General features: G+C 53.0%; 1 protein-coding gene across 2 annotated transcripts; it reads right to left on the bottom strand.

Annotated features, from left to right (window-relative positions):
- Positions 1-490: 490 nt before the first annotated feature.
- TOB2 (transducer of ERBB2, 2) lies at positions 491-10397 on the bottom strand. 2 transcript variants are annotated; one of them, XM_070411205.1, is made up of 2 exons: positions 9991-10397; positions 491-4324 (listed from the first exon to the last, which is right to left on the bottom strand). In XM_070411205.1, exon 2 carries the CDS (start codon positions 4225-4227, stop codon positions 3220-3222), a length of 1008 nt encoding a protein of 335 aa, XP_070267306.1. In that variant the 5' UTR covers positions 4228-4324; positions 9991-10397; the 3' UTR covers positions 491-3219. The 2 variants fall into 2 exon arrangements, with proteins under 2 accessions (XP_070267306.1, XP_070267307.1); XM_070411206.1 differs by having other exon boundaries at positions 9987-10397.
- Positions 10398-15322: the final 4925 nt, after the last annotated feature.

A 15322-nucleotide genomic window follows, 5' to 3' on the forward strand; every position in this document is an offset into this window, starting at 1 on the left:
TCCAGTTCCAGACTTACCCAGCAAGAGAAGAGCCAAGAACCCAAGCACCAGGCTTGGGGACAGAACCTGAGGTGGGCTCTCATCTGTGCCCACTCCTAAAGGTCTAGCGGTCTGGAGCCGGCAAATGCTAGAGCCAGAGGCAGCTGGAGGCCGAGCCCTCCTTCAGCCTCCAAGGAAGAGGCTGTTCCTCAGAGCCTGTTCTCAAGGCTCTGCTTCCAGGCCTGGCTCCACCATGAGTGAGGGAGCTGGGGTACTTGTCACCCTCCTGGAACCTGTGTCCGACGTGGGCAAGGACCTGTGGGAGTGGGTCCTCTGTGGTGTCCTGTGCTGATGAGGCAGGTGGTAAAAAAGGAACCTGTGACACTTATGCCCACCCAGGGATCAAGTGAGGATGAGTGAGTGTTTCTTGAAACTAAAGGGGCTGTGTCACTCCCAATCTCTCCATCCCAAATCGGGGACCAGAAACAAAACAAGCCAGGAGCAAGCAGAAGACTATTATATATCATGCTTTTAATACAAACTTAAAAAAATCTGGAACAATATAAACTGTACAGATTTGATCAATCTTTTTGTTTTGTTTTTTAAACTAAATCTCTAAACACACCAATGTCCCATTCCAAAATATTGCACAACATTCTGAATACAAAACGCTGATTGTATTCCTCCTTCACTAAAGAAAACAAGTTCATTGCCCTGCTCCCCAAGCCCCTCTCCACATTGCCTCAATGCCCCCTTCCCATCCCTAAGGGTCAAACTAGAGAATCTAGAGCTCACTGCATTGAGAAAAAGACATCATTCTGGACTAAAAGCTTACACTCTTTACAAGATGATCCACCTTTTGATTTGTTCCTGGAAAGAGGGGTAGATAGAGGATGGGGAAAGGGGAGAAAAAGGTTTTATTCTCCTCTTTTTTATTTTAAAGTTTGTTTTTCCTGAAAAAATATCTTTGTTTCTCTCCTCTTTTTAAGAAAAAATCTTGAAAAGAAAAAAATTACATTTTACGTTAGAAATATACATATATTATATATACCTCTTACATTTTACAAATGTAGCAAATTATTCAATACAAACGGACACCAAAAAATGTAAAAAATAAAAAAAAAGTTTTCCTACCAAACCAGGTAAATTAGTGCAGATTTCTGTTTCTGTTTTCTTAAAATAAAAAAAATTTGAAGCAAAAATGCCTAGATTTGAGACAAGACAGACTGAACTGGGCCCAAGAGCCCAGCACTGGAGTCATGCTCCTGAACACACATTTTTCTTCGTATTTCAAGACACTAAGGGGTTGGTCTCGCCCTCTCCCTACATGTGGTGAAGACAAGCTGACCAGGTATGGGGGTACCTGTGTGTGTGAGTTTGGGAGGAGGGAGTGGGGAGGGGGCATAAGGCAGCATCCAACCTTTCCCAGGGAGCAGCAACCTGCCTGGGCCTGTCACCTGTGTGGGAGCCAAGGGCTGGGGAGAGAGGGTGGCCCAGATTGGGCTGGCCCCTGAGGAGTCTAAGGGGACAGATGGTGCTGGGCTGAGGAGGCAGGGCACTGCCCTGCTGGGGGAGGTAGAGCTGGTGCCCAGTGCGGGGAAGGCTGGCAGTGTCTATCTGGGCTGGACCCACTGCCAGAGCAGTTGCCCACTTGGGTCGCTGGGGAGGATGGGGTGGGGTGCCGAGGGCTTTGGAACTTTCCAGTGATGGGGGCCCTGATGCCATGTGCCCCACTTGCCGAAGCATCATGGCATGGAAGCTGGCCCACTACGGTTGGGTTGGAGAAACAGCTCTTCTGACAGAGGTGGGGAGCAAACGCTCTTCTATATCCAAATGCCCCAGCTTCAGTGGCTAAGCCTGGCCTGCCCAGTCCACTCCTCTGGCATCAAGGCCAGTGGGGTTAGGTCGGGCAGTGAGAGGGGATGGGCAAGAGGTACCAAAATGTTCCCAAGCAGGCAGGGGCAGAAGTGCACGACAACATCTACAGCCAAAGGACCCAAAAGTCTCAATTCAAGGCTCAGGACTGCCCACTACAGGCACTGATTCAGAATTCCCACCCCAGGGTGCTTAGGTGAGCAGCTCCCACCCTGGGCTAGTCACACAACAGGAGGGTCCAGGGACTTCTCTTAGGCATCAGAGGCTGGGTATTCCCCTCAGCCCCTCACAGCCCTCCCCCACCCCCCCCCACCCCCTTTTTGGTCAAATACAAAAGTGCAGATCCCTCTGCAGCCGGAAACCAGTTCCTCCTGCAGTGCTTTCCCCTGGGAGTGTCTCAGGCTCAGCCAGTCTCACCCACCATGTGACCCACCCTACAAAAGGACTGACAACCGCCCTGGCCTACTCCCCCACCTCAAACATAAATAAGCATTTGCTACAACCCAGAATCACATGGGGGGCGAAGGGGGGGGGGTTCACATGGCTTGGAATCCTTTAAAGTAGGACAGCAAACCACCGCACACTGGCCCCACCTCCCTACTCACACCTCACAGGCCCAGGGAAGAAAAGGCTGCCTGAGAGGCCACACAGGTCAACGGCTGTGTCTCCAGGGCCACGGTGTAGTCTGGGACGCCAGGTGGGAATGGTGGTGTGGGGGCCACAGGACAGAGATGAAAGGAATTCCAATAGAGGGCTAACCTCCCTGGAGTTAGGCGTCAGCTCTGGGGGGAGGGTGTCACGCGGCCAGCCAGCAGCTCCCTGTGACCCATGCCTGAGGAGTGGGGGCTTGGGTCAGACCTATTTGGGTGGCAGGACACAAGGCCTGCTGAGGTCGGATGGCTCTGAGTGAGAGGTTAGCTGGGTGATGGGTATAGTGACAGGGGAAAGCCTCTCCCTGTTCTGAGGGCCAGGCCCAGCTGTGGCTCTTGTGAGCTTGAACACACCAATCCTAAACCAGGTGTGTGAAGGAGGGAGGGAGGGAGGGAGCAGCAATTCACATCAGGACCATTCTTAGCACAGGAAGCCACTAATTAAAGATGTTATATAGAAAACTACATGTAAGGAAAAAAACAACAGAAAAATCAAACCCCAAACCAACCAAATAAATCACAGGCAGGCAGGAAAACAGCAAGGAGGTTGAGTTAAACACGATTCAGGTGCCTCGGCTGCCTCTTTTCTCTAGAAGTGAGAGCGAGAAGATTGGGAATATTTTCGTATTTTTCTTTTCCTCTTTTTTTGGCCTTTCCTTTCCTTCTTCTCTTCTGTGGTCTTGGGTGCTCCTGGCCCCGCAGGCAGGGGGGGTGGTCAGTTGGCCAGCACGACGGGCTGGAAGGGCTGGCTGGGATACTGCATGGTGTTCAGGTTGTAGCTGAGGCCTTCCACGAAGGGCGTCTTCTCCAGGAAGAGGCTGTTGGCACCACCTCCGAACACCTGGGTCATGTCGAAGCTGCTGCTGTTGCAGGAGCCGGGCCCACTGCCCTGGCCCTCGGCCCCATCAAAGAGGCTGGGCGAGCCACCGCCATTGTACACGAACTCCTTGGCATTGGGCGAGAGCTGGGACTGCGGGGCCGGGCTGGGGGCGATGAAGTTCAGTGAGTGCATAGACAGGGAGAGGCTCTTGTGCTTCAGCAGGTTGTTGGTGGGAGAGCGGGCCAGGCGAGGCTGCTGCGGTGGGGGCTGCTGGACACCTGCCCCACCGCTGGCCACGCTCCCACCACTGGCTGCCCCTCCGCCCTTCTTCATCTTGGTGGAACCAAACTTGGTGGCAGCGAAGGAGGCAGTAGTAAAAGTGATGGGTTGGGCGGAGCGTGGAATGAAGGTGGGGCTGGGAGATTGACCAAAGGATGGCGATGGGGAGTTGGACAGGGAGCTGTCCTGACTGCCAATGGGCACAAATACCTGGGCATCAGGGTTGAAGCTGCTCTTGATCTCCTTGTCCAGCTCTGGGGCAACACAGCCCTCGCTGTCATCCAGGTATAGCACTTTCACAGCCCCCTTCTCACCAATCTGGTAGGACACCTCGAAAGGGTCGATCCAGACGCTCAGCTCCTCGGGCACATTGGCCCGCACATCCTCCACCGCCAGGCCACTCCGCTTGGCGGCCAGCTCCACCACAGGGTCCACTATCTCCCCAATGTGGACGCAGCGAAAGCCAGAACCCTTCAGTGGCTTGTCAGGGTACCAGTGGCCTTCATATTTCTTTTTTAAGAGCCGCTCTAGCTCCTCCCCAAACAGGTCTGCCCGACGCCGGGGCAGCTTGTTGTACAAGTAGGAGATGATGAAGTTCAGGGCCACTTTGATCTCCAGCTGCATGGCGCTTCCCTAAGCAAACAAGCAGTGCAGGGCACGTGCACAAGCCACGGACGGTGGCAGAAGACGGAAGGTGGGCAGCCTTGGGCTCCAGAAGGCCCTGGGAAACAAGAAGGGGCATCATGAGTAAACACGCAAAGAGCCGGGGTCCCATGGCCAAGGACAGACAGAAAAACACCAACTGCAGGTCACAGACCTGAGGTCCCATTTTTGCCCCACCAGTGACTAGTTTTATTTGTGTGACTGGGCAAGTCACTTGTTCTGAGCCTTAGTTTCATCAGCAACATGAGGTTATCATGAAGATTAGGTTAGTTCAAGGATGTAAACTGCCTCACACGGTACCTGGTTTTTAGTAGGTACTTGATAAAATTAGCTTTTTTTTTCTTTTAAGTAATTCTAAAGAAAATAGGGTTGCCGCAGTTCCCAGTATTTTGAGAATTCAGACCACTGGATGACTGGCACCAAAAAAAATATCGAGCCCTTAATTTAGCTGGAGAAGGGAAGGCTCCTGCTAACGTTCTCTGCAATATCTTGGTGAAACTGTGCCCCCAAGTTGTCACAGGCCAAGGTCTAAGTTCATAATCTTTAGTTTTCCTCCGTAAGCGGAAGGGATGCAGGTCATTGAACAAGAAATAGCACTGCCACCGTTTCGCTGGGGGCTTGGACTCCAGTCACATCCCATTTGTCATGCTGTGCTCCCTGGGTGTGTGTGTGTGCTCTGGCTCACTCTGGGTTTGCAGAACTGATTTCAGAATTGCACAGTGTACCCAAGGCAAGCACTGCCATCCAGAGAGCCTCCAAGAATAGAGATGAGAGCATGAGCCCCAGGAAAAAGTCAAGACCTGTCAGAACCAGAGGCCTGGGCCAACAACAGAACTGCTCACACTGCTGATGGCAGCTGCCCTGGGGCAGCAGAGGAAAGGAGAGGGAAGGAGGGTCCTGCTGGCCAACAGATCTTTACCAGCAGTACTAACGTGGCCTGAGGGAATCTCTGTAGTTTCTGGCTAGAGCAAGCATGTCAAACTCAAGGCCGGCGGGCCGCATGTTTGACATGCTTGGGCTAGAGAGGGTAAGTGATGAGGAGGGCAGAGAGGAGGAATTTTCCATTACCCTGCGGCTTCCAGCTGGGGATCCATCATCACTCAGTCTCCCAGGGACAGTGTGACCACCTGTCCTTGGCACGGGATCAGATTTATCAAGTGTTTGGAGATCCCTGGAGCGGAGGCAGCCCAAGATGAACACTCAGATTGTTATTTTGGGAGTCCCTCATAGCCAGATTGCACAGAGGTCAAACAGGTTTAGTCCCCAGTTCTGGGCCAGCCTGTCTCAGGAAGATGATCTGTGAGGTCCTAAGACCCAGTGAGCTTCATCTTCTCACTTTCTCCAAATGACAGCTCCAGGCTCAGGCTGTGGGTGAACTGAACTGAAAAGGCCACCCCCTTCCAGGGCCAACCAGGCCAGAATATGTTCCCAGCCAGACCTCTGGTGAGACTGTGCTGCTGAGCTCAGCACAGAGACAAGACTGATCCATGATCCGTCAAGGGCATCTTCTGTCCTGTGACCAATCTGGAGCTGGAATTTGATAAAAATCCCTTCTAGGTCCAGCACAGAGTATCCAGAGACTAATTCTAGGCGTGAGGATCTCGAGTTTTCTGAACACCTGCCTCAACTACATCCCTTCTCATTTTCAGCCCTTTGCCTTAACTCACTTCCCTATAATTTTCAGACCTGGGCCATGGCTCCCAGGGGCATTTTTAGGATTGAATCCTCAAGCAAAGCTCTCTGAGGCAAGTCTCAGAGGAGATGCACTGGCTCAATCTGGAGCATCATACACACTGGCCAGGTCTAGTCCTGCCCTCATTTCAGGTCTGAGGAGGCAGAGGGTCACATGGGGCGTCATCAGAGGTGCCATGAGCATGCCTCTCCCAAGCCCTGCACAGGGATGCCCAGGCTCCAGGGGACCTTTATCTCCTCTCAATCCCAGCCTCCAACAAAGACTTAATCTCCAAGTTGCTCCAAATGTCTATTCATGGTCACTACAGATCAATCCCAGGGTCCTTTTAGTTTTCAGAGAAATAAGAAGAATGGTAGAAGATTAAGAGCCTTTCTGTTTGTGAGGCCTGAGTTCATCACCAGATGCAAAGCTAGCCACCAGGAACTTGGGTCTCCACTCAAGAACAGCGGTATGAAGGGCCACAGTGGTGGCCCACTAGAGGTGTCCAAACACAGAGGAGACTGAAAAATTGTGAAGAAAGTTGGTCCTGGTTCCCAAGAATGAGCCTGAAGTTAAAGACAGTGTTTTCAGAAAAGTAAGAGAGACCCGAATCCAGCATCTGACACTTCTCAAGGCACACACAGCCTCGGGTATGCCTCCTACACCTTCCTAGCCCTCTCTAACTTGGGTGCATATTTGCCTTTCAAGTTAACCTCCCCCCTAAACAGTTCAGCCTCAAAATGGGAGCATTTCAAATGCAGGCCAAAGTCACTGGGATAGAAGCCTCCCACCTCAATATACAATAGAACCACTGTCGTCAGCCCTGCCCAGCTAACCAGTTTCTGCAGCATCAGCAACTAAAGCTGCACACCAATTTATACCTCAGTGATGCTGCCGCACAAATAAGGAAGTATATATAATGCCACCTTTGCCTCTTTAATTGGAGAACAGGCTAAGCCAGATGGCTGTGGGGTGGAACCTTACAAAAATGCCAGACAACCAGAATGATATTTTCTGCTCTATCAGCTCAGGCTCTAATTTTGACTTCAAGAAGCTTATGGAACATAGGATTAAAGCATTGGTGCTGTCTTGTCTTTAACTAAAGATAGAAATAACCCATTCTGATGAGTTTGTCCATTTTTTTTTTTTAGGCAATAGGCAAATTCTAGAGCTTGTATATAAAATATTCATAGAATGTGGTAAGATTAGAAAGCTTAGAAATAACTACCCTTCAATAAAAGGAACAAGTAGATTTGGGTTAAGCAGCAAGAAAGGACGCTAAGAACTTTTCCAACCTTGACTCAGGGGCAAAAGGTCAGAAAGGTGGCAAATGGGGGTGCGGTGGGGGGAGGCTGTGTTTAACAATAGCAAATCTACATTTTGTCAATATACCAAAAAGTTGCAAATGTGAGAATAAATTCTTTTATCTTATTTAGAATCTTACCCCCTTCACTAGTTTACTTTCAGCAACAAAGTTAATCCTGCGCTTAATTGTGTTTTAAAGAAAAGTGTGAAAAAGGACAAAAACGGGGGGGGGGGGGGGGGGGGGCGAGGAGGGAAAGGATGGCTGCAGACAATGATGTGGTGATCGAGATTCCAGAGAAAACATCTAGCAAAAATACAAAGGAAGAATTTTAAGAAGATAAAGTTATGTTTTAAACGAGAAAAGGAGAGATGATGGCAGGGGAACCCACCAGGCTCCCCAAACCATGAGAATCTATAAAAATATTGAGGCACCTGAAGCTTTAACATCCAAATCGTTTTACAACCAAGCACAACTGGATTCAAGTGAGTGTGGACAGAGGAGTGAGGGGGGAGGGATCCTCAATTTTGACAAGGCCAGTAGGTGTCATAAACTGGGTGCCTGGGAGTCAGAGCTGAGATCCAGGGGGACAGGGGACAAACCCATCCCACCGGTCCTGGAGCCCCCCGTTGGGCGGGTGTGGTTGAAAGGTTCCAGGACTTGTGGCAATTGAGTGCGCCCCCCCGCCCCCAGAGTCTCACACCATCACCCCCAAACACAGGCCGGCACAGCCCCAGTCTGACTGCCAGGTTCCTTCTGCCTAGGAGGGCCTTTTCTAGGGCTCTCTCGGTTCCTCCGAAGCCGGGAAGACTTGACTGAACCCCAATGTAAGTGGAGTTGCGCTCTGCATTCTGGGAATTGTAGTCCCCACAAACCTCACGCTCGGTTTGAAGCAAGTGACCTACTTCCTCTGCACACTACACCTCCCTGCGCACTTTGCGAAGGTTCGGCCGGCAAACCACGCATGCCCAGTAAAGGGAGCTGGCCGACGGTCGGAGAAGCATGGAAAAGTTTCCGATGCACATGCGCGCTGTGGCGGATGGCCCCATCCCCCGCCCTAATACATTTTATATAAATTCTACTCGTAAGGCCCACGCGCCGTGGTTTACCGCCCTACCATATCCATGTCTTGGTTTCTCGAGAGGCTGAACTCTCTCCCTTTCTCCCCACCACCTCCCATGACCGCTGAATTAAGGATCTGCTTCCAATGAGTTCTTCCCGGCTGAGGGCGGCGGACGGGAATGGATAAGGTCACATTCCCACCCCGCTGCCCCTGCGGCTTTAATCTGTACTCCTGGGGCTTGGTGGTCTCCGTCTGGAGTTGCAGTAGGTTCGGTGGATTCAAAAAGAAAAGAGCCTTTTCATTCAACGCCCAGCGGGCTCGGCTCCAGCATCCCAACAGCCAAGAAAGTAAGGGCAGGAATGAAAAGCCAGTTCCCCGGGCCTCTTGGCCAAAGAAATTCCCAGATAAACTGCGGGGAGGCGCCAGGCCGACAATCTGACGGCCGATGCCAGCGGGGCCCAAACCTCACGCCTCTTCTAATCCAAGTCCCAGTAACCAGACCCGGAGAGGAACATGGGAAAAGGTTCCCGGGCAGGGGAGGAAAAACGGTGCCTCTGACACCTGCACGTCCCCTTCCAACACTTAAAACTGTTTGCATCTCCTCCCACTGCAAGGCCTGCTCTCCGACCAGACTTACCAGATTCCCAGCAAAGCTCCCCTACCGAGCGCTAAACCTCTCTAATCCCTCCCTCCACACAAGCTTGCTTCCCCCTCCCCTTAAGAGGGGGATGGGGACAGGTGCCCAAGAAAGCAACAGGGGTGTTTTTCTGCTGGAAAATCTAAGATGAGGGACCCACTCCTGGGGTGGGGGTGGGGGGCGGAGAAAAAGGTTAGTGTACTGAGCAGGCCCCCAAGACCCTCGCCGCTGGCCCCCAAGGTGAAGCCTGCTGGATGGGGTTCTGGTTCCCTGGGGGCTGGGAAAGGGCCTGCCAGTTGCCCTTCCTCTCGCTGCCCCCACCTTCCCCTCCCTTTCTGGTCAAGGACACAGTCCATCCCCTGGACAGGAGGGAAGGAGCCCAGGGCTCTTCCTCCCGGGCACCTCACCCCATCAGTCCACCCACTGCTATTGCTCTCAAGGTACTTTTTTTCTGGCCCAGTTTTCCCTGAAAACACTAAAGAGGATAAAGAGCTTAAGCCCAAATGGTGAATTCCGGCTCAGTGGCCAGAGGACAGCCAGCAGTGACCGGTTCAAAAGGGGACTGTCCACCCTTCATCCCTCAGGCTTCACCTGGCCAGATACAAACCCTATTAATTATTGCTCCCCCGCCCCCTCCCCCCTTCCCCGAAAAGGGAAAAGCAGGAGAAAAACAAGGCCTGTATCCCTCCTGCCTCTGAAGTACTCAATGGTGATGGGAGTTAGGTGTTTTGGAGGAACAAGAAAATTCTAGCCAGTCTCTAGGAGATTGAGAACTGAGGGGGGCGGACAGGGGGGAATGCACCCCACCCAGGAGCGGCCACACTTGGAGGAGGGAGAGGGGGGCTCTGGGTACCCAGGCTGAGCGCGAGCGTGCGGCGGGGAAATGGAGCGCGGGGGGCAGGGGAACGGAAGGGGAAGGGGAAGGGAAATGCTGCCCAGGTGTGGGGCGGGGGGCGCGACAGCAACGTGGAGCGTCCAGCGAGCGAGGAGCGGGGGTGGGTGCGGAAGCCGTGGGGACTGTCGGGTCTCGGGGCCCCCCACGCACTCACGGGTCTCCGCGGCGGCGGGCGGGCTGCCGACCCGGCGGCTTCTCCCTCCAGAGCGGTCCGGGGCGCGGGGCGGAGACCGCTCTCCCTTCCTTCCCCGGGCGCCGCCAGGCCGGGCGCGGCGTCCCTTCCTTCGCGGAGGGTTGGGGGCGAGTCGGAGGGTCGCGGGCTCTGGCTCTCAGTAGTAATTCTCGCAGCTTTTCTGGAGGTCGGGCTCCGCGGCGGGGGCGGGGGGCGGGAGGGCCGGAGGGTGGCTGGCGTCGCGGGACGGAGGACGGTCCGGGCTGTGGCCGGCGGGCGGTGCTGCCCTTCGGGCCCCGCGTCTCCCAAGCCGCTCCCTCCCCTCCGCCGACGACCCGCACCTGCCCGCGCCCCGGCTCGAAGTGAGCAAAGTCAATGAAAAGTTTCACCCTTAGCAACCCTGCGCACGGATCCGGCTCCCGCCCGGCGTGATGCGTCCCTCCGCCCGCGGGGCGGGGCCGGCCGGGACTACTTCCGAGCGGGCGGGCGGCGGAACCCCCTGGTGCTGCCGACGCGCGGGCACCTGGCGCCCCCCTGCCCCCCCGCCCTGCGGGGCCGACCCTGCCCGGCACCCAGGTCCCCGCTCCAACGTCAGCGAGGCCGCCTGCCCTGCGCATCGCGCCGCCGCCTCGTAGTCATGTCCTTCAGGCCCCAAACCACTGAGATCCGCTCGTGGTGCAGGCTGTGTCCGCAGGTGGACAGCGGGCTCCTGGAGGGCAGGGTCCTGAGCTGGGACCGCGCTGCCCGCTTGGGGTGTGCTGGCTGCGGGGCTGCTGCGGTGAGCACGGCTGTCGGCGGCCCGACACTCGCCCCCAGGCCGCCTCGGCGAGCCCCTCCAGCTCCGGGCGACCGGCCGTGCGGCTGCCCTCGCACCGCCGTGACAAGCGGCGGGGGCGATGGGAGGGGCGAGGAGACGACCCGAGCGCTGGAGACGTTTCGGGCTTCATCCCCTCGGCTTAGCCCGGCTCTGCGCGCTCGTGCGTCCTCAGAGGGCGCGGGGGACCGGGAGGGAGAAGGGGGAGGCGAGGGAGAAGCCGGACGGCCACGGAGAGCAACCGCCTCTGGCGCTCCGTTACCTCGCGGCGGGGCCCGGCCCTTCTGCGGACGCCCCCGCTCTCTCCCCGGCTGGTGACCCGCCGGGGGGTGGGTGGGTGGGTGGTCTGCGCCGGCCAGGCCCAGGGGCGCCGGGGCGCCGGTCCCGGCTGTGGAGCGCCAGCCGCGCGCTCGCCTCCTGCCCGGGCCTGGCCACGCGGCTCTGGGTCACTGTGACTTGGTGGGACCGGAGTGCGGGGAGGGAGGCCGGTGCCCTGTCCGCTGCTCCCCTGTCCCTCCTTTCATCGCCCATTCCCCATCTCTCCCACCCCGACTTTTATTCTCATTACAGACAGTTCCAGCCCAGCGCAGCCGCCAAACGCACGGGGGGTGGTGAGATCCAAAAATTTCCAGCTACGAACAGTGGGCATGTTTCCCCTTGATCGTTCTTTTCGGCAAGGGTCGAGAGCAACAGCAGCGCGTGGGTCTAAACGCGCTTTCCTTGACTGCAGCAGAGAAACCCCGAACTGGAGCAAACTCCACGGCGGGGCAGGGAAGCGCGAGGGAGTGGAGCCCGGAGCCCCATCCCCCTACGAAGCGCTGCAGCTCTTGGGGCTCCTCCAGGGACTACTTGCCTCGTGCGTCAGCGAGGCTGAGCGTCACACACACGCCCCCTCCGCCATACCCCCCTCCCGCCCCTTCTTCTCCCTCCCGCTCCACCTCGCTCCTTTCCCCTCCCTTCTTTGCCCTGTTCTCCCCTCCCTCCTCCCTCCTGCTCCTCTCTCCTCTCCCCCCACCCCGACCCCGAGCCTGTTCCACTCTGGGAGCGGCCCCGCCCACCCACGGGGTTCAGAGAACCGAGCGGCTAAAAATATAACTGGTGTGTTAGCAACAGCCTCCCCATTGGTCGGTGAGGGTAGAGGCGGCATCTGATTGGGTTTTCGAGCCAACCGCTGGCACGAAGGTTAGAGACCCGGAGCCCAGAAACACAGCCCTGGGGAGAGCGCGCATTTGCGCAGCGGAGCATCGCGAGCGATGCTGGTATTTGTAGTAATTTATTAGAGGCAGCAATGGAAATGGTAGGGTTTGAATCCCGATTCTGCCACCAACCATGCTATCCTGATTTAACGGCAACAAATGTCTTTACATCATCAAACCTGTTTTCTCATCCTTAAAATGTAGATCGTATGCAAAGCTTGGCTCAAATAGTTGCTATTCTTAAAGGTAACCATTCTGGCCAAGTTACACTGTGCCGAGTTCTGTGTGCATTTCCCAGTAGGAAACCTTGCAAGACAGAATGATGAGAAAGGTGAGGGTGAGCTGAAAGGAACTCTCCTAGGGTATCTAGGGTACCTCGGGAAGGGGGTGGGGGGCGACCATACAAGCAGATAAAGGATGGAGGACTGTACCATTCAGTGCAGGCTGAGCGAGGGCACTGATGTCTGGAAGGCAGGCTTTGAATTCGTGTGTTCATGCTTTTACTCGACTCTCTCCTGCACTGCTGGGAACAGCAGCCCCGAGCAACATCACTGAAAACAAACGCAGAAATCCAGCCTCCTTCGCAAATGGGACCCTGGATAAAGGGTTAGCATGTCAACAGGAAAAGCAAACAGGGGGAAAAGGTAACCACCCTTCCTAACTGATGTCTCCACTTACTAGTACTAGTATGATGTGGCGAGGAAGACGCTTTTTCTCTTCCCAGCATGATTTCATCTTGCCAGGGCTTGTGAGCGGAATCCCTAACCCAAGCATTCCACAGTCCCTTCCCGTTTTGAATAATCATTCCCCGAAAAGCACACAACCATGTTTGAAAACGGCGAGCTTCGGAAGTAAGCATGTGCAGAGGGGAGAGGCGGGGCAGCTCCCCTCTAGGAGTAAGCAAGTTATGCCGGAAGCTTTGCTGCTCTGACAAGTCAGGCTGGTCATTAGTGCCAATTAACTCTCAGGGGTGAGTGACTCATATACACATGCCAGGGCGAGAAAATTTGCAGTTTCTTTTCAGTTATCCAAGAAAACAGTTCCTCAATTTGATTCTTCAGAGCCACTGCCCCAGCAGGGCAGGAGCAAAAAAAGCCACGGCTGAAACTGGCTTTGGAGGAGTGATTGGATGCAGGGCAAATGACTTGCAGTTCATTCATCACAACCAATGTGAGTGAATTCTAGTAAACAAGTGAACCACCTTTTTTTTTTAAATCCTCACCCGCTGATATTTTCCCACTGATTTTTAGAGAGTGGAAAGACAAATATCTGAGAGAAACACATTGATTGGTTGCCTCCTGCACATACCTCAACCAGGGCCCCGGCCAGGGAGGAGCCTGCAACCAAGGTACATGCCCTTGACCTGAATCAAACACAGGAGCCTTCAGTCCGCAGGCAGAGGCTCTGTCCACTAAGCCAAACCTACTAGGGCTGAAACTGTAGTATTTTAATAGAGTAACTGCATTTTAGTCTTGGTCGTGGCAGACAGGCCATTTGGAATAGAGTTGATAACTGAAAAACTGGGAAAATATGGGAATTGGAATCCTTTTTTTTAGGCAGAAAATTCCAACCAAGGCAAAGAATCTTTCACCTTTACTAGTACATCGTAGCTTCAAACTACTATTAAACAGCTGCAGGTCAGAACAGAGTGAGTCTCTCTGAAATGTAGTCAGTTCAGTTTGATTCTCTGAGAAGTTAATTTTCTTAACTTAAAAGCTGCTACTTGGCAGGCCAACGTCCACATCTGGTGCATGTATTGGCTTGGCACAGACTAACACATTAAAAAATTTTAAATGAGTTGACATTTAAAAATTGGAAGACTGCACAAAGATCTTAATTAGCCACTTGTCTTTAATTCAAAAGATCTGGCAACACTGGGCATTCAACCTGGCAACTGGAGTTGCATGGCAGCCCTCTCTCCTTTAAAACAGGGCCTGTGCTCTTGATTCTCCCAAGGTCCCCATCACTCCCTACTGTCTCCCAGACCGGGAGGCCAAAGGTCACGTAACATTTATCATCATGGTTGGGTTATTTTTCTTACACTCCCTCTTTCAATCAATTATATTATTCACCCAGACTCCTGAGTTTGTGACCCCGTTTCCAGTTCAGTGTAATTGTTTGAGTGGCTGCCTGTTGTGTGCTCTGTAGTGGAGGGAGAAGCAAAAGGAGCTCAGGGGTCTATGATCTAATTCATTGTTTTTAAACTCTGGGTCATGACACATTATTGGGGTAATGAAATCACTTGCGTTTAATGGATTTCAGCCAGAATCTTTAGACAAAAAAAAAAAAAAAAAAAGAAAATGCTGGAGTGCAATACACACAGTAAATATTATTTCATGAAATTTTTGTTAAATGTATATACTAGGCATGAAAAGAGTCCAAGTGAGAGATAGTTGTGGAGTATAGAGTATCTGGAAGTATCCATGACATATTGGGAGCTTAGAAGGAAGAGGTACCAAGTTGGCTGGCTGATGTGAAGGTGGCTGGCTTAGTTCAAAGGAAATCAAGACAACAGGGAGTGTGCAAGGAACATCCCTTCAGCTGCCTAATGAGGAGCACAGACAGAAGTAGAGGAGAACCTTGGGGGCAGGGAAGAGAGGGAACCATTTGGAGGACCTTCAGTGCCAGGACTTACATGTTTCCCTGTGGAGAAGCAGAGACCCACTATAAAAGAACCACCATTTATGTAAAGCCTTCCCAGTAAAGGTCAGGCTCGTACAAGGTCGAATTTAATCCTATGACCCAAAAAGGTAGGCACTATTATCCTTGATAAGAAAAAAGCACAGAAAGGATAACTGACTCACTAAAGGTCAATAGCATAGCAGAAATCAAGGTCTGATTATAAAGCCCACACACTTCTCATGTTTTTTTTTTAGCAAGAACAATGTAATAAATGCAATGTTTAAATATGTGTACTGTGTACTTGATAAACTGGAAGCAAGACACCCATCCTTTCTAGAATCTAGAACTGAATATTTAATAAAATTGAAGACCATTCTGATTTTTTGTGGTCATACACAGATCATTATTCTAATTTTCTTCACAGAACTGTATACTGTTGGTTAAAATTCAGCTTGTAAGCCATGTTTTCCCACAGAGAATTTGGTACTATAATTATGCTAATTTTTACAATTGAAAAAAATTTTTCTAAAGTCCAAGGTAGACAAATATTAATTAAAATCAAACCACTGCCCGGTCGGTGTGACTCAGTGGTTGAGCATCGACCCATGAACCAGGAGGTCACGGTTCAATTCCTGGTCAGGGCACATGCCTGGGTTAAGGGATCAATCCTCAGTAGGGGGCA

The sequence above is a fragment of the Myotis yumanensis genome, unplaced genomic scaffold, assembly GCF_028538775.1.
Source record: "Myotis yumanensis isolate MYYU_CA2020_CCGP unplaced genomic scaffold, mMyoYum1.0.hap1 SCAF_3, whole genome shotgun sequence".
NCBI lineage: Eukaryota > Metazoa > Chordata > Mammalia > Chiroptera > Vespertilionidae > Myotis > Myotis yumanensis.